The 25,596-nt window shown below is 35.5% G+C and overlaps 1 protein-coding gene across 4 annotated transcripts in view; it reads right to left on the bottom strand.

Moving 5' to 3' along the window:
* Positions 1-214: 214 nt before the first annotated feature.
* The window catches only part of TRPC1 (transient receptor potential cation channel subfamily C member 1), a 63,134-nt gene continuing 37,752 nt past the window's right edge, over positions 215-25,596 (bottom strand). For all 4 annotated transcript variants that reach the window (XM_032852401.1, XM_032852402.1, XM_032852403.1 and 1 more), the window contains 6 exons: positions 17,114-17,253; positions 15,098-15,241; positions 4,247-4,422; positions 2,622-2,823; positions 2,094-2,288; positions 215-903 (listed from right to left, as the gene is read on the bottom strand). In XM_032852401.1, coding sequence (XP_032708292.1) covers positions 676-903; positions 2,094-2,288; positions 2,622-2,823; positions 4,247-4,422; positions 15,098-15,241; positions 17,114-17,253 — 1,085 coding nt within the window. In that variant the 3' untranslated portion in view covers positions 215-675. The remainder of the gene's footprint in view (positions 904-2,093; positions 2,289-2,621; positions 2,824-4,246; positions 4,423-15,097; positions 15,242-17,113; positions 17,254-25,596) is intronic.

Below are 25,596 nucleotides of genomic sequence, written 5' to 3'. Positions count from 1 at the left end.
CAAAATAAAAAATACAAAGTGATTACAACCATGTAAAAGTAAATATATTATAATAACAAAACTGAAGTGAATTTAAATTTATAGAGACATAAATAGATTCAAACATCCATTAGGGGCTTTTCCTTGTTATGTAAGATTATAACAAAATAAAAAAAATAGACCATTATTTTAGATAAAACTAAACAATAAATACTGAACTGCATGTGAACTGAACAATAAATACTGAACTGCATGTGAACTCCTAAAACAGAGATTTTTAAAACCATGACTTACTACATTTCAGGTGTGTCCTATGGATTGAGATCAGCCCACATCTGCTGATCTTCATTTTACAAAACCTCTGGCAATGTGTACAATTATAACTGCCCTTCTTAAACATAAGAAGAAAAAAATTTAAAGCACTGTTCAAGTAAGAAAACCAAGCAGCATGCTAACAAAACCTATCTACTTAATCTGTTTTGCTCCAGGAAAAAGCTACTAACAGGATTTTAAAAAACTAATTCTATATACATATTTTACATAATATATTTTGCTATAAATATTTTAAAGAATGGCTTTTACATAATTCTTCATTTTAATTTCAATAGATATCTTATTGATTTAATCGCAAATTATGCAAATGCAGTCTTTCAGATTTCTTACTGAAAATTATTCTCTCCGTGGTTTAGAAAATGGTTAATTTCTTGGATAAAACATAGCATATTTAGAAGTCCGAAAGCCAAGTAAATCCCTTATTTCATTTCGGAATTTTGACAGATCTTGGCGTAGTTCATTTAGATTTTCCACAGTTGCCTGATCTGTACTTTGCATCTTCTGCCTCATGGACGTCAGGTAACGATGCACCAAGCAGCACATCACTTTTTGGTAGTTCTCATCCCTCTTTTGTTTCAGATTTCTCCATTCCTTCAAAACAAACAAGTGCATGGTACGAACAATGGACATAAACCATATTTAAATGAGGTGGGGTTTTTTTTAAAGATTTTATTTATTTATTTGACAGAGAGAGAGTGAGCACATGGAGGGGGAGCGGCAGGCAGAGGGAGAAGCAGACACCCTGCCGAGCAGGGACCCCCGATGCAGGACTCAGTCCCAGAACCCTGGGATTACGACCTGAGCCGAAGACAGATGTTTAACCGACTGAGCCACCCAGGCATCCCTAAATGAGGTTTTTGTTTGTTTGTTTTTATGAGGTGGGTTTTTAAAAAAATATTCACAAACACATGCTTTATTAGACTGTATTTTTGGCTTTAAGTGTTACAAAGTAATATCCAACACTTACTTAAAACAAATACAGCCTGAACATTTGTTTTATTCATTCATCTGGATGCTTTACTTGATTTAACAATAGTCTTAGGAATCTTCGGTTTATAGGAAGAATTAACAAACCACAACTCACAGGCCGAACATGGCCCACTTACTATTTTTTATGGTCTGTATAAGCTAAGAATGGTTTTTACAGATGAATATTTGTAATTAATTTGATGATAGGGAACACTAATTTTGAACCCCAATTAAACAAAATGTTATTTATTCCCCAAAGTGGAATTCCATTCTTTATATTAGATCTGTATTACAAAAAGTTATTACTCAATTAATATTAAATTGTCAATTTCACCAATAAAAATTTTATGGATGTTTGTGTTCTTTGTTGTTATATTACTTGTTATATTCACAGAACATCTTTGATTTTGTCTCAGTCTGCAAAGTCCAAAATATTTATTATCTGGCCCTTTACAGGAAAGGTTTGCCAATCTCTGGTTTATAGCAACATGTATTGAATTATTTATGTAATGAGTAACTTTCAAGAAGAACTGGAAAAATATGAGATGGCTCTAGTAGTCAATCTTTATCTATGCTGACAGAATAGGTATTCTAAATATTTTCCATATTTTAAAAGTGTGAGATAAGACTTCATGAAAAAAAAAGTATAGCTCTCTCTCTCTCACATATTGAATCCTTACTTTACGTAGGATAATATGCCATGCATATGCCATGCATTAGGGATATATGAGTGAAAAAAAGTATTTACATTTTAGTAAACATATGATATTAGGAGCTGTTAAAACTTCCAAGTTGCAATTTTAATTTCTTACCTTTAAACTGTTCTGACGTTTAACCTTGCCTTTTGATGTATGAGAGCAAATCCACTTACTGAGGCTACTAATCATATAGCAAATAGTCTTTGGTGAAGGAATGATGTTGAAAGGTGGGGGTAATGTACATTTGTCATCAAAGTAGCTAAGCCATAACTTTGCTCGAGCAAACTTCCATTCCTTGTCCTCATGATTCTGTAAGAGGAAAATGAAAAAGCAATACAGAACATGAACACGCACACACACACACACACACGGGGAGGGGAGGGCAGAAGGAGCAAGGGAGGGGAATGGGGGAGCAGAGAGAGAAAGAGATCATTTTAAACTGTCCAGATGTTTGCATACCTTGTATGTAAAAATTTGGTTAAAGATTTGCAGTTAATATACATTACTTACATTTTAAAAATCTATATTTAATTTAAAAATAGTACTAATTCTTAATTCTTATCATCTTTGGTTGCCTTATCTATTGCATACATTTGGTATGACCTGAAAGAATATAAAGTTTCTAGAAGAATGGACACTTACTGCTATCAGCTGGAAGCTCTTATGAAGCATTGCCACCAGCAGCTTGGTGAGCACAATCACAACCACAACATTGTATGTCCCAACAATAACTGCTCCAACAAAGGACTGCAATTCCTCTCCATAACTAAATCTTGTGACAAAGATTGCCACGTGTGCTAAAGAGAAAATATACCAGAACAAAGCAAAGCAAGTGCCAATGAACCTGTAAAGACAATTACATTTCTGTTTAAAAGGAAATTAAAGAAATTAATTAGCAAAAATGAAGAATTCGTTTATACCAACATTCCATAGAACACTGATAATCTAAGAATAATACTTTATAAAATGAATGAGGTTGAACAGTACAGATATGTCTTACCTTAAACAAAGAAATAGACTCAAAAGGAGGATAGATTATTTTTGCTTGACCTCTTACTGCTTTTTTGTCTATTCTCAACAAAGCAGCCACTAAGATATTGGTAATGCCTAATTCAGTGTTGCCACTCTTCTGCTCAAAAACTTCAAATGGCTCTCGATCTCATTAGCCCAGAGTCCTTACAAGTATCAACAAAGTCCTACATCTCCTACAACTTTCCCTCAGCTTCCCTAGATCCATCCACACTGGCCTTCTGGCTTTTCCCTGAACTTGCCAGCCACACTCCCATCTCAGGGCATTTGCCTTTGCCATTTCCTCTATCTACTAATGGTCTTCCTCCAGCCATCTCCTTCAGGTCTTGATTCTTCGTATCTTTACTTGAATGTCATCTCTTGGGCCATTCCCCAGTCTCCCATCTAAAATTGCAACCTCTCACACATATATCCTCCCTGGCCAAAGCTTTGTCTCTTTAGCCCCTTTTATTGCATAATATATTATACCTTTTTTTTCTCTTTTTATTGCCTATATCATCTAACTATGATATAATATAAGCTCCATGAGGTAGTTTTGTTTACTAGGACTTCATTCACTCAGCACTTCGAACAGTGTCTGTTACACAGAAAGTGTTAAACAAATAGTTATTAGTCATTTAATCTTACTCCTTATATAAGATGCATGTGAATAAAGAATAGTTGGTAAGTAACAGAAACACAACAAATGAGTAATTCCACACCCTTTCTCCATTATGTTATTTTAAAATGAGGGGAGGTATTTTCTCTGCCTCACAGCTGATTGTTCAATTTCTTATGATACAGCAAATCAGAGGAAAAAAATTGATGAAGCTCTAATGATTCTCAATTCTAGTGACCTCCTACTAAGTGCTGAAAATGCAAGAGATTGTTTTGGCTGTAACAATGATGGACAGTTATTACTGACATTCACTATAAGAAGGGCAGAGATGTTGAATGTCTTGCAATATACAGGACCGACAGAAAACTGTCCTGCCCCAAATGCTAACAGTGTGCAAAATGCCACGAGTTCCTCTGTTAAAAGATTACAGTGGGGGAAACAGTGTAATATCTTAGGCCTACTAATTACTTAAGATTCTATTTATATAAATATAACTATCAAATGATTCATGAAAAATAAGTATTTCTTATTAAAAAAGAATGTCTTAAAGAAAATGTGAAGTTCTAATTCTCTAGGTATTAATTCATTTATAATACAATAGAGAGAAATACATTTACGAAAAATTTTAAAAGACACTCACGAATGGAAGGTATCATTGCTTTGCTGCTCACAGAAGATGCCTACACAGTCCTTCTGTTCTTTTGGGGTATAGCCTTTATCATACAGTTGTGTCAGTCCAATTGTGAAAGAAAACAAAACAAGAAGGAACATCCCAAGAAATTTTCCAAAATCTTGTAACATCTGTCCCATTGAAATCTGTGGAATATATTATATCGCTGTTGGTTAAAATTATCAGGAAAACAAAATATTAAATATTAAAAGACCAGGCAATAAAAGTAAAACAAACATATGACCCACAGTCTACTCTTTTTATGCCATCTGGTTAAGATAATGTACTTTTAAAACGTTAAAAGTCTTGTTGCCGGGACGCCTGGGTGGCTCAGTTGGTTAAGCAGCTGCCTTCGGCTCAGGTCATGATCCCAGCGTGCTGGGATTGAGTCCTGCATCAGGCTCCTTGCTCAGCGGGGAGCCTGCTTCTCCCTCTGACTCTGCCTGCCACTCTGTCTGCCTGTGCTCACTCTCACTCTCGCGCTCTCTCTCTCTGACAAATAAATAAATAAAATCTTTAAAAAAAAAAAAAAAGTCTCGCTGCCTAACAAAAAGCCATTCTAAGCATGCCATCACTCTGAGTACTGGATGGCACATTTCTTGAGTCTGGACCAGGTGTGCAGAGGACATTGCTGTGATGAAGTTAGGGGCTGAGACATGAGATTTAAGAAAAACCTAATTTGCGAGGAATAAAAGGAAAATTCTTTGCTCAAGCCTAAAGGGAAATAAATGCTTGTATTTATAGCTTCTTAAAATTTACAAATATAAAATCATATGATAAAGTATTTTATTTGATTTTTGTGACCAATTCTAAACCAATTCCCAAAAGATGGCATTTCCTCTCCAGGACTGCCCTAATCTCTTTTGCCAAGGTGGTCAATTTTCTTTCACTTTAGGTCAATCATAAGAAAAAACTACATGCAAGCCAGAGAGTAGGTCTAGTACATCGGTACATATTATGATGTACACATGTGAAGTGCATCTAGAAGCTTCATTCAAGCCTAATTTCATTGTCCTCCAATACTCCTTGAAAATCTGGGAAATAGGTACTTTTCATAAATGCTTGGTATTTAAATTAACATACAAATTTGAAGAATAATTTGACATTACCTTTTGACCCAGTAATTCTATCCCTTGGAATTTAGCCAATAGATAGGAAATATGCAAAGATGTGTGTATATACAAGGATTTTCACTGCAACACTGTTAGAGGTAGCAAAAAAATGAGAACATCCTAAATATTATTAAAAAGAATGAAGTATAGCTCTATGTGCTGGCACAGAAAAATGTCTATAAAATATTAAGTCAAAAAAGCAGGTTATAGAACAGTATTATAACAGAACTTGTTTCTAATTTTTTAAAGGATAAATCAGGTATATATTTTCATATAGACAGGACTTAATATGCACAGGAAAGTTCTGGAAGTTTACACCAGAAACTGTTAATAGTCCTTATCTACAGAAGGTAGGAGTAGGGATTAGAAGGCAGACTTTTTTCCTTTGAATTTTCTTTACTCTATGCATTTATTACTCTTATGATACAAAAAATAATGTTTAAAAGGAATCCCTCTTCAAGACTTACTGGTCAATTTTATAGAGTTAATTAAATCCAGCTTCAAATAAAATGTTTCATTGCTTCAAACCTACCAAAATAATACATGCCACTTACCAATGATACAAAATGGTAATGACAAGCAAGTGGCCAAACCCCTCTAACCCACTAAAAGTGAACCAGCTAGTTAAGCATAAGAGGCGTGCTACAATTCTTTACGCACACCACAAGCTGCTGACCCGGACTCTGCAACACTGGGAAGGTCCAGTGTGCCTGAGGTGCACATGTGACTAGGCCATATGGTCCTTTCAGAAGTCTTGTGCTTCCCTCACCTCCCCTTGCAAAATTCTGAGAGAAGAAATCGAAAGCTTTTAGATTCAGCAAGTTTGAAATGTGTGAAAAAGAGAAGAAATATACTTCCCTCTTAGTCAATGATAGCTTTATACTGAATCCCCTTGGAAAAGAAATAATTTATTCAGACTGGGAGTGCTTAGAAAAAGCCATGCCATCCACTAGAGAACTTAATAAGTTAGGGTAGTAAGAATGCAGAAACTGCTTTAGATAACTATGAAAAGACTGCCTTTGAAGAAAACTTGGGCACTGTAGGTAAAGTTATGAGTAAATAGGGTTTCTTAAGAGTGACCGTGTATGGTGTTATAATTTTAATTTAAAAAATTGAGTCCAAAAGAGAAGCCTGAATTTAACATTACTAAGTTGTGTTTTTTGGGAAGATTTATTTATTTACTTTAGAAAGAGAACGAGCGAGGGGAGGGACAAAGGGAGAGGAAGAGAGAATCCTTAAGCAGACACCCTGCTGAGCAAGGAGCCATACACAGGGCTCAATTCCATGACCATTATTAGATCATGACCTGAGCCGAAATCGAGAGTCAGCCACGTAACCAACTGAGACACCCAGGCGTCCCTAACATTACTAAGCTTTAAAGGTAAGTATAAATCAATTTCAGTATCAAGATGAACAATATTTAATGAAAAAAAAAACTCCACAAACTTTAAGGACCGTTCTTTAAAAGCATATTAGTTCTAACAAAGTTGGAAGAATCAGTACCAGCTCCCGTGGACATCCCTGACGTTAGCACTAACTGAATGAGCGCACTAGCCCAACATGCCTGTGAAAGGTAAAATTCAAACACACTCAATCTATTTTAGTCTGAGGCAGATCATTTATCTGTAAAAATAATAATTATGCTGTTGAAAATATTTACTTAAACTTAGCAGTTTTACTCAAGAAATAGGAAAATTAAGAAATGAAAAGAAAAAGGTAATTAAAATATCAGTACTGAAGTTTACATAGAGTTAACACTGCTACACACAGAAAAATATATACATCCTTCCTTGTAATCAGAAAAATGGAAATGAAAGAGGACTACTAAGATAGTATAACTTAGCACCAAATGCTATTGAATGTGGTGAAACAGTGTGCTTTTTATACTGCTTGTGAGATCAAAAATTAACACATCGTTTTGCAGGGTAAGAGAAATACTGAGGCACTATAAGGATCAGATCTTTTGATATGTTAATGCTCCTGGAGAATTATCCTTAGGAAATGATTTAAAAGAGGCAAAGTCCTCTATACGGAACAGCATGTAGAACAGCAAAAACAAGCCAAATGCCCAATAGGGCAAAGGCTGGTATCATTAGGGTTCATAGCAAGTGTTAAACTATAAAACTTGCTAACAAAGCAATAATAATGACAATCTCTAGCCATTCTCCTTCCAAATCTTTCTCCAGAAAAAGTTATAGTTACCTGTCTAAAAGTTCTTAAAAAAAAAAAAATTATTTATTTAAGAGACAGAGCACGAGAGCAAGCACGCACGAGTGGGAAGGAGGAGCAGAGGGACAGAGATTTTCAAGCTGATTCCTTGCTGAGCACCAGCCAGGTGTGAGAGGCTCCATCTCACCATCCTGGTATCACCACCTGAGCTGAAATCAAGAGTCAGATCCTTAACCGACTGAGACACCCAGACATCCTCCCTATCTAAAAGTTCTATTGAATCAAGAATTCATGCTCCAAACCTCCTTTGCATGTATGAAAATATTCAAATTCCTGGCACAGAGGCCCTCAGAGTCCAGCCCACCAACGGCTATCCACTGTCCAAGTACAAAAGACATCCTGTCTTATCCAAGCACACCATGCTTTCAGGACTCCACGTTTTCACACATGTAACTCTCCGGTCTTTGCCAGGCGAGCTTCTCATCCTTTTAAGGCACAGATCAAATGTCACTTTCTCTAAGCTTTCCTGACTCTCTCCAGGCACCGCCTCAGTTATGCTCCAAAGTACTTTGCTCGTAATCTCTAAAATACTATTTTTCACTTTATACCAACATGTAGGTTTGTCTCTTCCAGCAGTCTTTATGAGCAGGAACAATGTCAGTAAGCTCCAGAGCCCAGCATATTAGTTACAATGTTGAACACATAAATACATTTCATACAACTCTACCATTTTCCAAGAGGTATCCTATATTCTTATTTACCTTGCAGGATGGGAAAGGCTATCTCTATTTTTCCAAGTAACAAACTGCAGCTCGGGGAGATTAGTGAATTGCTCATGGTAGCAGAACTAATAGATGACAGAGGTAGAATTCAATTCTACCTCTTCTTCTAACTTCTTGCAAGAGCTTTTCTGAAACATCACTTTGTGGTTTGTTTTTTTTTTTCAAAGATTTTATTTATTTATTTATTTGACAGAGAGAGAGAGAGAGAGAGATCAGGAGTAGGCAGAGAGGCAGACAGAGAGAGGAGGGGGGAAGCAGGCTCCCCACTGAGCAGGGAGCCCAACGTGGGGCTTGATCCCAGGACCCTGGGATCATGACCTGAGCCGAAGGCAGAGGCTTAACCCACTGAGCCACCCAGGCGCTCCCACTTCGTGGTTTTTATCTTAGCTCTCCCATTAAAAATTTGGGGCTATATACAATTAAGAAGGATCTTGTTCTTATGTAACAGTTCCTCCACACAGCAGGGCTTATTGAATTAATGCACGAATAAATATCCTCCAAAAATGTAATTGTTAATTAACATTTTGCACCAAGTCTTTTTTTCTAACACTGTGAGCTGAGCCTTAATTTCCTGACCTATAAAATAGATGAAAATATGCTACAACAGACTTACTTACCTACATGCTATTAAAAATTTGCCAGACTTTACCCCAATCTATTTAATCAGTATTTCTGAGGGCAGAACTCAGAAATGAAGGTTTCACATGCTCCCCTGGTGATTCTGAGCCTCACCAATTTGGGAGCTCCTAGACTACATGACCTCTAAGTTTCCAGCTAACTATAACATCTACGCTTTTTTTTGTTGTTTTTTAAGATTTTATTTATTTATTTGACAGAGAGAGGGATAGCGAGAGAAGGGACACAAGCAGGGGAGTGGGAGAGGGAGAAGTAGGCTTCATGCTGAGCAGCGAGCCCGATGCAGGGCTCCATCCCAGCACTCTGGGATCAAGACCTGAGCCAAAGGCAGACACTTAACAACTGAGCCACCCAGGTACCCCAACATTTATGCTTCTTAAAAGAAAAAGGTCCATCCCCAGTATACCCTAAAATGCAAGGCACCTGAAATCGCTCTTTACTCATTGCAAAGGATAACAATATGTCATTTATGCGTTACAGACTAGTAAATCAAATCTAATAATTATCCAGTAAAGCCAAATAATTCCCTAGGAATAAAGCATGCATTCATGTGTCAGACACTACATTTACTTCCCAACTTTCCCTGTTTTATGTTTCAGGTCTGCTACAGTTAATCCCGCTAACTAAAAAGGGAATGGAAGAATGGATCTAATCATTTATGTAAAACTAATCATGTGTCAGGGACTCTGCTATGAGATGCATCTTATATATCCATTTACTGATCCATTTAATCCTCACGACAGCGACACGGAACCGGAGACTCACACAGATGAAGTAACAGTAAGTTACAGAATAAGATTTTTGAACCCAGTTGGTTGGTCCTGTCTTGTCCTTTCTGTCTTATGACCCAACTACAAGTGCTAAAGGTTGTTTAATTCATTTGAAACACGTGGATGAACCAGGAAGAATTTTTGAAATCTGTAAATTATTAAAGCCTACCCGAAGAAGTATTATGCAAAGAAGTTAAGGAGAGAATCATGTTACTCTGCAGCATTGGAAACAGAGGGGTGACTTAGCAGAGTGGTGAAGATCATTAGCTCTGGAGCCATAACCACCTGGGCTGAAAACCCAGTTTAACTACTTGCCAGCTGTGTGACCTTGTGCAAGTTACTTAATGTCTCTATGCCTCAGTTTCTTCCTCTGCAAAATGGAAATAAAAGAGTCTGCCTCTTAGAACAACTGTGAGGATTTAATGAGGTAATAAATGTACATAAAGATCTTGGAATAGTATCCACAGTAAGGGCTCAAATGTTAACTGCTATTATTATAATTGCCGCCTTTATTTTTAGATTCTATCTTCATGTCTTTTTTTGTTAAGATGTAGAACATTACTGATTTATGCCCAACCATGACTCATATCTGCTGAAGTGTATTAGCTGGGATCCTTCATAAAAGCAGAAGAGCTAACTTCAAAGAGCTGGTTGGTCTCTGGATTCAGACAGACTCAGGTTTAACTCTTGACTCTACTTCGGTCTAGTTCTGTGAACCACTGAACCTCTCTAAGCCTTAGATCCTCCATTTGTAAAATGGAAATAAAAAACAGCAAGGGTTGTGATGAGGATTAAATAAGTGGAAAACAGCACAGTGCCTGGACCACATGAAATGTCCAACAAATGTGGTTGCTGAACAGATTTTGCATAAGCAGCTCCAGGGACAGCTAGGATATTGTCCTATTTCTCCATCAGTTTTTTTCTTTTCACGCACCAATCAGCACTTGTCTCTACCCAAGCCCAGTCTAACCAGTTTTTCAATTCAATTTGACATACAGTAAGTAACTAGTATGACCATGCAGTGAGTAATGTGCCCATTAAAAAAAAAAAAAGATATATTTCCCATCCTCAAGGACTTTTTAACTTAGAAATAACATCATCTAGGGCGCTTGGGTGGCTCAGTGGGTTAAAGCCTCTGCCTTCAGCTCAGGTCATGGTCCCAGGGTCCTGGGATCGAGGCCCACATCGGGCTCTCTGCTCCGCAGGGAGCCTGCTTCCTCCTCTCTCTCTGACTGCCTCTCTGCCTACTTGAGATCTCTCTCTCTGTCAAATAAATAAATAATAAAAAAAATCTTTAAAAAAAAAAAAAAAGAAATAACATCATCTAGAATTTAAGACAAGCTAAATTTTCACTGCCTTACAATTAAGACAAGCTTTAGGAAGTGCTCATTAGAGGTTCAAAGTATCAAGTTCATTGGATGGAGTTATTCATTAGCAGGGGAGCAGGAGTGCAGGAATGGATTTTCCAGTGGCAAGAGCCCTAAAGTTGGCACATGTTCCCTTCTCCCTGGGATGCCCTAATCCCGCCTCCTTCCCACTCATCTTTCAAGACTTAATTCTAGTGTCATCTCTTCTGGGAAGTGACTTAAACTGAAGTGACTGCCCTTTCTCTGAGCTATGACAACAATTACCACTGTAAATGTCATGCTTGCCTGTCACCTTCAACGTACTGTGAGCCCCTTAAGGAGCTATTGGAGCTTATTCATTTTAGTATTCTCAGTGTCCAGTAACTACCAGGCACTCAATAAATGTTTGTTGAATAAATAAATAAAATTTCAACAAGCAGAGGAACAGCTAGGGCATTCTAAACAGGGTAATAACATAAACAATGACATGGAAGTCGAAGAGCATGGGCCATGTGTGAGACCAGTGACTGGTCTTGGCCCAGATGGAGAAGAATTTCAGTAAGACACAGAGATGAGTATATAAGAGATGGCTACTAAGCAAGCAGGGCCAGACGTAGACAGTTACATTCCAAAGTCTACCTACAATGTAAGCTACTAATTTTAGTAGCTTATAAATCATAAAATCATAAAATTGTCAAGTACTAGAATAGAGGATACAATCATTGCTGAATATAGAACCATTTTATATACTCTACTATATGATATTCCTGTGACCTTTATTTGCCTAGGATAGTCCCAGTTTCCACTTGTTTTCCCAAGTTAGTATTCCCCCAAGTGTCTCTATTTGGATGATAAAATATGGTTATTCTAACCAAGGGAGAGTTCTGTACCCCTAACACAGGTTATGTATCAAGTTAAAATAAAAGTCAACTTCTAAATCTGCAAGAATCTGGAAGGAAAAAATGTTAGTATATGGAAATAAATTTAACAACCAACTGCAATAATCACATAAAAGCATTATTTGACATAGCAAGTTATATACATAAAGGAAAAAAAGTTACACTTTTGCTAAAGTAATTAACTTATTGTCAATTTTCTCTTTGCATTTCTTTTAGTTTTACATTCATAACTAACTCATTCCATTTTAATTGAGTTCCTTACGATGAACATAATGGAGAAATGTATTATAAATATTTTCATTTTTAGAATATTTTGGCAGAATTATGCAATACAAATCTGTCATGTTAGTAAGACTACACTGGAAAACAAATGCCTTTATTTGAAAACTTCTTTAAGTAAAAGCCTGAAAATCTGAATCTATAGATTCCTATTCAATATCGATTCCTTGCCCTCTTCTTAACTAACCAGACCTTGATTTCTTAGGGGGCAATATGCTCAATTAAAAGTACTGATCTCCTCAGACTTCCTTGTAGCTACGAAGGTTATGGTTATTGACACCAAATTTTGGCCAATGAGTTATAAATGGATACATTTGGTATAGGGCTCCAGGGAAAATGATTGCTCTTGATAAAAAGAGAAAGACAGCTGGCCCATGCTTTCTGCCTTTTGGCCTCTGCCTTTTCCCCTTTTTCCTGCAGGGTACAGACTTGATATAATGACTTGGAGCAGGGAGCTTGTGACCATGAGAACCAGTAACACTAAAAAGACTGCAGACAACCTTCTGTCTGGGAAGATCTGCTTTGTAATACATACTAGTTCTATTTGTATTTCCAAATCCTTCAGTTCTGAGACTAGCGTATCCCAGCAATGGTTGCCTGGGGAAAGGGCAAAGGGAATGCAAATGTAAATGCAAAAATGTACCAAGAAACTTTTTGGGGTGATGCATATGTTCTCTATCTTGATTATAGTAGTGATTAAACAAATTTACAGATTTGCAAAACTCATCAAATTATACAGTTAAGATGCGTGTATTTTACTGTATGCAAAGTATACTTTAATAAAGATAGGTTTTAAAAAATCACTTGCTGAACTAAATCATAATATTTAAGCATATATTATGATTAACTTGCAGAGTTTTTAAAAAATAGGAACACTATTTTTTGGCCTCACCTATATTATCTGTAGTTCTACAACTATTAGGATAATATAAATTATCATGCTGGAGGAGAAAAACACACACAAGAGCTGAAATGACAAATACCCACTTACGCAGTATTTGTATACACAACAATAGTTCTTTTAGGAAGAGACTAAGTCAGAAGACCCAAGTCAATAGTTCTAAGAAAAACAAAGAGATAATTCACTAAGAAATAATAGCATACTTTTCCTTTTTAATTCTGTAGAAATCTATAAAAAAATTTCCAGTATATAAACTGGTGGTATCATCAATTTTTAGCTAAAAAAAAAAATGCATATAAAACATACTGTTGAATCTTGACTAAAACATTCATAGAGGATATTAGTGGCAAAATTAAATCAAAATAACAGTCTAAACTAGGAATTCACATACTATTGCTTTGGATAAAAACAGAGACTTGAGCATATCTAATGAAAATTGATGAACTTATGTAATGATCATTTGAACAAGGTTAAACAAGTATCTTTACTTCTTTCTCATGAGATTTAATGTGCTCATATGCACTGTGAATTCCCAAAAGAATTATATGGAATGCAGTGTTTCTGCCTTATTTCAGTCAGAGCACCTCACAGGACTTGGTTAAGAAAATCACACCTCAGGAAACACCACTGCAGGATGATAGCACAAGCCAAATCAGATCAAGTTTTTCCTACATATTTTATTTTCATATCCCTATTTGGAGAAGGTAATCGTGCCCTCTACTTAAAACATCTCCTTTAAAAATGCTTTTAAAAATCTACATTCATCGGGAACCTCGTGTCTCAGTCAGGTAAGCATCCACCTCTGGCTCAGGTCCCGCTGCTCGGCGGGGCCTGCTTCTCTCTTTCCTCCTCGTTTGTGGTCTCTGTCGCTCTGTCTCAATCTCTCAAATAAATTAAAAAAAAAATCTTTAAAAAAATCTACATTCTTAGTAAATTTTTACCTATTGAGAAAAAATTAGTATTATATGTAGAGCTAGTCATGTAGCGGAGTTGATTCCCACCTTCTAGAAACAATCACTACTACAATATGTGGAGTAAAGTCAACCAATCATGGGTCCTTTCTTTAATGTAAGGAGACTTAGCATTTAGTCCTGGACTCTCACTATAACAATCATACTACTCTGAACAAATCACATACCATCTCAAAAGCCCAATTTCTTTCTTTTTTTTTTTTTTAAGATTTTATTTATTTGCCAGAGAGAGAGAGAGAGAGCACAAGTAGGCAGAGAGGCGGGCAGAGGCAGAGGGAGAAGCAGGCTCCCCGCCGAGCAAGGAGCCCGATGCGGGACCCGATCCCAGGATACCGGGATCATGACCCGAGCCGAAGGCAGCTGCTCAACAAACTGAGCCACCCAGGCATCCCTCAAAAGCCCAATTTCTTGAGCTATAAAGTACTATACAGTATGAAGCTGGACTATATGAACTCTATGAAACTTGCTAGTTCTAAATATGCTGTTTACCAATTTATTATATTTAATATTTACTAAACAAAGTGAAAGAGTATTTTAAAAATATAGCTTATTTATTTTCAAAATCATCATTAAGAATAAATTCTTTCTGCACAACACCTCCCTCATATTTATCACTTAAAATTTTAAATATGAGATTCATTTTGGTTAAAAGCAGATTTTCATGTTTCTCTATTGTCTGAAGTACAACTATATTTTAAATGAATCTACATCTATGGGCTGCAGGGAGAGGGTCAATGGACCAGAGCTTGATAAAAATTTGAATAACTGAAAGCAAAGGATTAACATTCAGCTAAAAGCAAAGCAGATGAACACACAGTGTCCTCTCAATTGTTAATTATTATCAAAAACAAAGTTTAACTTGAACATCATGAGAGAACAGTGTTCCAGTGGACCAACAAGAAGATATAATAATAATGACATCTAAGAAATTTCTTTAAGAAAAATGAATTATTTACCTGTAATGGACCCAATATGGAGCTTGTTGTATACATAAAAAAGAGACGAAGATAACTTAGAACGTTTGCAAATGCAAAAAGCCCTTCTGCCACCAGAGTGGGATGGAATGCGTCCCAGTCCTTCCGATCAGCAAAATCATGAAACTAAAGTTAGGAAGAAAAAGCCAAAGGTAAATAGCTCCCTCAACTTAGGAAAATAAAAGTAAATATTCTGACTATTGAAAGAAAATTAATAATTATATATCTTTTAGGGGCTCTCCTTTTATGTTTTATAAAGTCCTCTTCTTCTAATACAAATAACATTATTTTAAATAAAAGATCTTTACATATGTGAGGCAATATCACTTACTCTATATAAAGAGGTTTTCTTAGAAATTCTTAGGTTTTGGGGCGCCTGGGTGGCTTAGTGGGTTAAAGCCTCTGCCTTCGGCTCAGGTCATGATCCCAGGGTTCTGGGATCGAGCCCCACATCGGGCTCTCTGCTCAGCGGCGAGCCTGCTTCTTCCTCTCTCTACCTCTCTGCCTGCCTCTCTGCCTACTTGTGATCTCTGTCTGTCAAATAAAAAATAAATAAAATCTTAAAAAAAAAAAAAGAAATTCTTGGGTTTTAAAAATTAAATAATTTTTTAAAAAGTCAAACTTTTTATGAATGAAATGTTTACTGGTTTTCCTTAAATTTTACAACATAAACTTTAAGTATTAAGTAAAATTTAAGTATGTTTTCTCTTAGTTAATTAGCTATCATATTAAATTAACCTAGCCCTTTAACTCAGGTTTCTAGAATGAACCCTAGAAGTTCTTCCCCCTTCTAAATACCAAGAAAGAGAGTGTATTATTATACCCAGACATAGAGTGGCCACATGTTCCAGTTGCCTGGTTAGTCCCAAATTATATTCCAGTTTTCCTGGCATAATGATTAATGCCCCCTTTCACTCTCAAAGTGTTCCCACTTCTAGAACTAAAGAGACCAGTGTAAGATACCAATGACCCTCAACCATTTATCTATGTTATGATCAATTTTTATTTTCTTAGTAATTTCACAACTCAAGTCACCTAAAATGCCTAACAAACATGTTCCATACTACTGATCATTTAAGGGAATAGAGGTTTTTTTTTAAATAAAGTAAAATGATATAAGATAACCGTTTTTTTTCTATAGTCTATAAAGTAGTTAAAAAAACAGAAAATATATCTCTCAGTTCTTTGACTGTGATGCCTTAGAAGAATTCTAAACCCAAGGCTTAAACAAAGATAGTTAACATAAAATCCATTACCTTTTCTGGGCTTGGAAGAGCTTATATCTTCATAAAATTATAAGATGTGTATAAAACTAAATTTTTGTCAAATGCTAACTTTTAAAAATAGAAGCATCAAAAATTATCACATTTATATCACCTTTTAAGCTATAGAAGATACTAATCATGATTCTGAATGAGGTAAAACACTACAGAATAAATTCTTAAAGATAAACTTTTTTCTAGCAGGTATAAAGATAACTAACACTTATTAATTTCAGTAACTTTGTGTTCTCATTTTAAGTATATATACACATTAATGAGGTATATGAACCTAGCTCAGATATAAGGAATTGGCATTTGGTAGAAAGAAAATGCCTAGACAGACCTGGATTTAAATCCAGTCTTGGTTTCTTACTGTGTGGTCTTGGATAAGTTACTTAATATCTCTGAGCTTCGTTTTCCTTATTTGCAAAATGGGGATAAGGACATCTGTCTCATAGAGTCCCTGTGAGGATAAAATGAGATAAAGTATAGCAAGTATCAACCATGGTGCCTGGCATATAATAGGTAACCAACATTAAAAGGTAATTAACATCCTTCAAACTATTGGAAGGGAGGAAACAATGCAGACTATTCCCTTATACTGGGATAGGTTTAAAATGAAAACACATCAGATATAGATTTGGGGCAATGTAACTCTGAGTTATACAGCTACATATCTCAGGTTTTTCCTAAACAAACTTCACTTGTGTCTGCAATTAACATAGCTAATAGTCACCTTATTGTGAGCAACCACTTTGAGGGCAAAAGTTGCCAAATAAAGTGAATTCATGACAAAACTGAGTTGATTACGGGATTCTTCCAAAAAGTCTTCTAACCCTTCATACCAGAGTCTTTTAATGTCTGACCAAATCATCCCTAAAAAAAGGAAGAAAAAAAAATTAAATAATGCTCTTACTTTAATAATAAACTGAAAAATACTTTAAAACGCAGTATATTAAATAAATAACACTCATATCAGCTTAGCTTCATTTAGAAGAAAAAATAACTTTTTAGTAAAAAGTTCTCAAAATTTGAAAGAAAATAACTATAAGTTTTATATGATAATATCTTTCTCAGAGAGGAATTTTAATAAATGTGAAACAAGCATAAGAAAACAAATAAATTGATGCTAAACACACACACACACACACACACACACACACACACACCACAAAGGCTCAGTTCCTGATTCTTTTCTTTTCTCTATTATGCTCATTCCTACAGAGACTTTGGCAGTCTAATCTAATGGCTTTAAATACAATCTATGGGCAGATTTCCAAATTTATCTCTCAAAAACTCAATCTGTATTTATAGAATCAATAACTCTAACCCCCTCTCCTAAATTCAACTTGTATATGAATTTGACTGTTCTACATCCTCAACGGGATATCCTAACATATTCAAACTGAACTTTTTAATCTCTGCCCCAAATTCACTGTACTTAGAACTCTTCCCATCTCAGTTGATAGAAACTTCATCATTCTAGTGGCTCAATCCAAACTTCCTTGAATCATCCTTGACTCTTATTTCTTTTAATTCACATATTCAGTGCAATAACAAATCCTGTTAGCTCTGCTTTCAAAATATATTTAGAACCTAATCCTTGTCACTACCTCTTCAACTTCAAGCCACCATACCATCTAGCCTGGATTACTGAAATACTCTACCTGGTCTCCCCGCTTTTATCCTGGTCTCCTTAAAATGTATTTACAACACAGCAACCACAGCAATCCTTGTAAAAATGCAAGTGAGATTGAAGAGGTAGCTGCCTATGGTTTCCTCTAGGATTTTGACGTATTCCTTTCTCACACTTAGGTCATTCAACCATTTTAACTATTGGAACTTCATCAAGATCAAAAGCTTTTGTACAGCCAAGGAAACAGTCAACAAAACGAAAAGACAACTGACAGTGGGAGAAGATATTTGCAAATGATGTATCAGATAAAGGGCTAGTATCCAAAATCTGTAAAGAACTTGGCAAACTCAACATCCAAAGAACAAATAATACAATCAAGAAATGGGCAGAAGACATGAACAAACGTTTCTGCAAAGAAGACATCCAAATGGCCAATAGACACATGAAAAAATGTTCAAAATCTCTTGGCATCGGGGAAATATAAATCAAAACCACAATGAAACACTACCTCACACCAGTCAAAATGGCTAAAATTAAAAAGTCAGGAAATGACATATGTTGGCAAGGATGTGGAGAAAGGGGAACTCTCCTAAATTGTTGGTGGGAATGCAAGCTGGTGCAGCCACTCTGGAAAACAGTATGGAGGATCCTCAGAAAGTTGAAAATAGAGCTACCTTATGACCCAGCAATTACACTACTTGGTATTTACCCAAAGATACAAATGTAGTGATCTGAAGGGGCACCTGTACCCCAATGTTTATAGCAGCAGTAGCCATAATAGTCAAACTATGGAAAGAGCCCAGATGTCCAATAACAGATGAATATGTAAAAAGATTTGGTATATATATACAATGGAATATTACTCATCCCTCAAAAAAACTGAACTCTTGCCATTTGCAATGACGTGGATGGAACTAGAGGGTATTATACTAAGTGAAATAAGTCAATCAGAGAACGACAATTATCATATCAGCTCACTGATATGTGGAGTTTAAGAAACAAGACAGAGGATTATAGGGGAAGAGAGGAAAAAAGGAAACAAGATGAAAGCAGAGAGGGAGACAAACCATAAGATACTTTTAATCATAGGAAACAAACTAAGGGTTGCTGTAGGGGAGTGGGGTGGGGGGATGGGGTAACTGGATGACAGATATTGGGGAGGGCATGTATTGCAATGAGCACTGGATATTATATAAGACTGATGAATCACAAACCTGTACCTCTGAAAACAATAATACATTATATGTTAATTTAAAAAATTGTAGAGAACTGAAATATCTTTAACACAGGATTCGGTTTTGTGGTCCTTCCACTCCATCCTAAGTGTATACTTATACCCAGATCTCTTTTCTCTTGCTACTGGGTATATGTTTTATGCTGATCCAATAAACCATGTGATTTAAGCATAAAAAAAAAGCAAGTGTTACTTCCCTTCTCAAAACTCTGAAGTAACTCCCAGAGGAGAAAGGATTAACTACAGGTCTGAGCTCTTTCTCCACGGGAACACAACCTCATGTTACTGTCTTTTAAAGAGGTTTCCTTGGAAACATACTATGTTAAGAAAAATACGAAAGGTCAGCTGTATTCAATACTGTTATACAAATGATTGGGTAACTACATCTGGACTGGGAGGACTCCAAGTGGATTCACAGACCCTGAAAGTATACACAGCCAAAACTACAAAAAGACATGATGAAACTGATGAATCAGTGAAATCTACTTCTGAAACTAATAATATATGTTAATTAATTGAATTTAAATAAATTTTAAAAAATAATTCATAACGGAAGTATATAATAAATAGTATCATATATATATAACTGAATCAAATTCTGGTTTCTCTATTCTATTGGACTACTGATTTGTCCATTCCCTAACAGTATTTTTTATTACATTAGTGTTATGATTAATATGAGTATTCCAATTTTGCTATTTAAAAAAAATCACGGTCTATATGATTTCCTGGAGTACTCCAAATATGGTAGCTTCTAATACCTAGTAAGTTTCCAGGATGGTGAATCTTTACAATGTCAACTCATCAGCGAACAGGGTGTGCTTCTTTATTGACTTCAGCTCTGTGACATTTAAAAAATTTTATCTATAAAGATTTTTTTTTAGTCTTCTTAATAGATTAAAAAAAAAGATATGTTGAGAAATATAGGCCTTGGCTTCTCTGTGTGATGTCTCTCTTAAGAGTGTGCCTGCAGCGGGAGCTACCCTCTTGGGCTTCATGAGACATTGCTGCCGCTAGAATCGAGGCTTTTCTAGCTGGGGGTAGTCCATACCCAGCCATCCGGCCTCATCCCGTACAAGTGAATGTGCCCACAATAGCGCTGGGAAATAGCCACAGACTTTTATAAGAACTGCCAATAAAGATATATTTGGAAGCTGTAATGCTGACATGTTGTACTTCCCTGTCTTGTCCCCTTGTACAAAGCTAGTAAGTAAACCAGGGCCAGGTTCTCACCTGTTGTGTACCGCGAGTGTGAATGTCAGTGAGAACCCAAGATCACTGCTGCTGATTGCGCAGAGTGGGTGCCTCACCTTCCCTTTTATCTCATGTCTCTCAGAGTCGAAAGTAATTTCTTGACCTACAGGGACATGTATCACTTCTCCCCTCTCACATTCTGTCCTATCAGTTTTTCCTTCCACTGCTTGTCACACTGGCCTCCTTGCTTCCTTGCTGTCCTCTGAACACACAAGACTCCTGCATTAGGGCCTAACATCAGCTTCCCTCTGACTGGAAGCTCCTCACTCAGATATCCGTTTGATTAACTCCTTTACTGCATATCTTTGCTTACCGTCTACTCTGATCATCTTATTTCAAATTGCAAACCCCATGTCCTCCATTCCCAACTCCTTAACTCTGCTTCTTTCTTTTCCCTTAGTACTTAACACTTTTGAACATTGGGTATAGTGTACTTATTATGTCTATTATTAACTGAGTTTACTCATCCCATTAGAGGAAACTCTTCAAGAGTAAGAATTTTTGTTTTTATTAACCAATGTCCTAAATGTCCTGGACGATTCCTAATACATAGTGGGTGCTCAAAAAATTTGCTAAATGAATAAATATACACAAATAAAACCCAAACACACATACAAACAAAAATCCCTTCCCCTTTTTTGGCCATAAATTCCTCCATAGTTAATATATTCCTAGGAGTATCAGAGAATAGTATTATAACCTAGGATAGTTTTATGATAAATTCATTCATAAGATCTTTTTAAGGAGAATATGTAGTAATAAAAGAACAGAGTGCTACAATATAACATATGGGTGGAGATCACATTGAGCCAGTCAAAAGCATCCTCTGGCTTACCAGTAGGCAGAATAATTCCCCTAGGAAGCACATGAAGCATTCTTGAAAAACTGTTTATAACATCTTAATTATACAGTACCCATATTTTATGTAGAGAACCATTTTTAAATACTTGCAGATCTGACACAGAAAATACTTTTAAAATTTCCACTTAGATGAACTTCTATTTAAAGTGAATACATAAAAACTATCCAAAAATGTTAATCCAATTATTTTTTTAACTCAAATGCTATCTACTGAAACATTAAACCAAAAAAGATGCTTCCAGAAATAAGTGTTTTATTTCTGTAAAATGCAGTATTATACCTAAAAGGAACTCTTGACCACAATTACAAAAGGAATTGGAAAAGATTTTTGATTAAAAAAAAAGGTAGACATGTGAAAGAACAATGACTACTGTCAGGTGGTTTCCCATCTTCTGTGCAACACCCCACAACAAAATGAAAATAATACACTTGACATATTTGATATTTCTGAATTGAATTAAGAGAACAAAATAATTTTAAACTATTATAATTAATGCCTTTGAGTACTAGTCAATGTACTATATTTTAGGGTCTTTTTTGTTGTTATTTTTTTTAGAATTAGTAACCAACACTATAAGCTATAATCCCATCATTTGGGGATTCCTCAAGGCCTGCTTCTACCTTCTCTATTCTCATTTTATACTTTCTCAAGTGTCTCATCCATGCCCATAATTTCATATACAAGCAATATGCAGATTATTCACACATTGCTAACTCAAGCCTGAAATTCCTCTTGAGCCCCAGACCATGATGTCTAATTGTCTTTTAGATATCTTGAAGTCTCTTTAATTTCAACGTATCCAAAAACCATACTCTGGGTCTACCCTCTCACAGATCCCCAAACCAAGTACTTTCCCAGAATACCTATACTGCTTAATAAACTCACTCTTCCTCACCTCCTATATACTGTGTATTTCCATATCCTATTGACTTTACTTTGTAAGTATCTCTCAGATCTGTTCCCTTCTTTTTCTTTCATAACAACTCTAACTCCAAGGTACCATCAGCTTTCATCTGTAACAGCCTCCTTCTGGTCTCCCTCTATCCACTCTTGCTACAGCCCTATCCTCCTAACCATTCTCTATTGTAGCCAGAATGATCTTTTCAAAAGGCAAATCTGAAATACAAAAACAAAAACAAAAGGCAAATCTGATCATGTCACTCAAATACTTAAAAATTTCAATGGTTTTCCGTTCTTCTTAGCATAAAGTCAAAATTACTTAACATGGCCCACAAGCCTGTCCATGGTCTGAAGCACCATCCTACATTCTACAGCTTCATCTTGGATTTTGCTTCTCTTGTTCTCTCTGCTCCAGTATTTACTCAGTACCTTCTTTGTACTCAGTACACACTCCTTCTTGCCATGGTGCCTCTGAATGTAACTTTTATATCAGCCTAGAATATTCCTAATTGTCTTAGCTGACTCTTTTTTATTTTTTAGATCTAGCTCATTTATCAGTTCCTCAAGAAAGCCTTTCCAATTTTCCTGACCTGGTAAGATGCCCTTATAATATGCTTGCTCTCCTAGCTCCATTACCTTTACTTAGCAGCACTTAACTCATTTGTGCTTTTTCATTTATCTGTGCAATTCTCAAGTTTTTGCCTTAATTAGGCCATAAGTTCCACGAGTGTTGCACCTTATCTCATTCCTGCCTATGCTTGGACAAAGTAGATATACTAAATTTCAAAAAATGTATTTTTAGGGACAGCTGGGTGGCTCAGTCAGTTAAGCATCTGCCTTCAGCTCAGGTCATGATCCCAGGGTCCTGGGATCGAGCCCCACAACCGGCCTCCCTGCTCAGCAGGGAGCTTGCTTCTCCCTCTCCCTCTGCCTGCTGCTCCCGCTGCTTGTGCTCCATCTCTCTCTGTCAAATAAATAAATAAAATCTTTATTTTTATATTTTTATGCTAGCTATTCTATTATATCCTAACAGTAAAAAATTAAGTAAAAGGATACCACTAATATTCCATATATTCACTGACACATTGTTTTCATTTTACCTATGTGTTTTTTATAATTTAACCCTACTTTTTCTGGAGAACCAAGGAAAAGAACAAGAAACAAATGTACAGAAGTCAGCCATCATAAGCCAAAAGTCACTGTGTTTCACGGCATGAAATAATACATTGAATGAGTACGTGCCTTTAGATAAGCGGGCCAATGATCCCTACATGTTTCCTTAAAGCAAGTTCAGATCTACATATTTAAGGAAGCCCAGAGGGATCTAATTACATTAACAGGCTTAGAAGAGATCCTTGGCAAGGTTTATTCAGATCTATTGGTTTCAAAGCAGAAGCTGGAAGTAAAACACTTCCAGGAATTTTACTAGCTTAATGCACATTATGCTCTTCAACTGAAGCAGAATATGTTAGAAAATTAATCATATTGTGTGTGCATGAGTGTTCAATAATGTCTTTGAAAATAGGGCCATCATGATTAAAAAGAAGTGACAATAATTTTACCATTATTATGAAATTCCGTTACAACAGTAATATTTACACTATCCAAAGAGTGTATAATTTTGAGTTCAGTAAGTTTCTACTTACTGCTAAGAAATATAAATGTTAATTTGATCCTTATACAGACTCAGGAAACCTGAATCTTAATTACATAACAAATAAAAGATTTTTTCTCATGACTATTTAAACAGTAGGTTACAGATAAATGATATAAAATTTCCTTTATTACTAAGACATATATAACAATCTTTTAGAAGTAGTTTAAGTGAATAGAGGGAAAAAGTACTTCTTAGAGATGCCATTCAAAATTTTTTAAACCTATTCAAAAAACAATATAAACAAGTTTCACACTAGAAAGCTTTATAACAAAGCAATTTAGAATTACACATGATAAGGTATAAATTACTTCCTAAATTAAAATATTAAATTTTAGATTAAAATAGCAGAAATACAGGAGAAGAAAATATTAACAAGAAATTACTTGGGGGGTGGGAGGTTGGGTGAGCCTGGTGGTGGGTATTATGGAGGGCACATATTGCATGGAACACTGGTGTGGTACATAAACAATGAATTCTGGTACACTGAAAAGAAATTAAAAAAAAAAAAAAAGAATTGGGGAGGGTATGTGCTATGATGAGTGCGGTGAAGTGTGTAAACCTGGTGATTCACAGACCTGTACCCCTGGGGAAAAAAAATATATGTTTATAAAAAATAAAATTTATTAAATAAAAAAAAAAAAAGAAGAAAGTACTTAATTCCCTTTAACCTAGAATTCAGATGTGTGTTATTTTTACTTTATCTACTTAATTTTAAATGTTAATGCACAATGGTTTGACTACTTTTAAAAGTAAAACTCTGATCAAGTTGCTTAAAATGAACTAACTTCCAAATAAAAATTAAAATTCCAAAACATGCACATTATTTTTATAGCTGAAAGAGAACTAAAAGTGAAAATGATACAGTAATTTTCTCAAATTATTTAATAATTAAATCAATAAAGAACATATTGATCGATCAGTGCTTTATACCATAGAAAATACTAAATTTTAGTATCTTTTACCCTATAGCAAATAGCAAAAAGATGGGTAAGAAATCCTGAGTTTAAAAACAAGGCTGAAAAAAGGAAACAATCAACAAAACTAAAACGCAACCTATAGAATGGGAGAAGATAATCACAAATGACATATCACACAGACAAAAGGCTAGTATCCAAAATCCATAAAGAACTTAACAAACTCAACAGCCTCCCCCCAAAAATCTAATCAAGAAACAGGCAGAAGATATGAACAGACATTTCTCAAAAGAAGACATACAAATGGCCAACAGACGCGTGAAAAAATGGTCAACATCACTCACCATCAGGGATATACAAATCAAAATCACAATGAAGTACTACCTCACACCAGTCAGAATGGCTAAAATTAACAGCATGGAGGTTCCTTAAAAAGTTAAAAATAGAACTACCCTATAACTCAGCAATTGCACTACTAGGTATTTATCTAAAGGATACAACATAGTGATTCTAAAGGGCACATGTACCCCAATGTTTATAGCAGCAATGTCCACAATAGCCAAAATATGGAAAGAGCCCAGATATCCATCAACAGATGAACAGATAAAGAAGATGTGATATATATAGTATATAAAATACATATATGTATATCTATTTATATATTATGATATATATAGATAATATATGGATATATAGATATATAGATAATTATATAGATATCTCTAGAGATATCTATATAATAAAATTATATAGATATCTCTA

The sequence above is a fragment of the Lontra canadensis genome, unplaced genomic scaffold (assembly GCF_010015895.1).
Source record: "Lontra canadensis isolate GAN:19392208 unplaced genomic scaffold, GSC_riverotter_1.0 scaffold6, whole genome shotgun sequence".
Lineage (NCBI taxonomy): Eukaryota > Metazoa > Chordata > Mammalia > Carnivora > Mustelidae > Lontra > Lontra canadensis.
The sequence above is the reverse complement of the archived record's forward strand: the minus strand, read 5'-3'. Positions and strand labels throughout refer to the sequence as shown.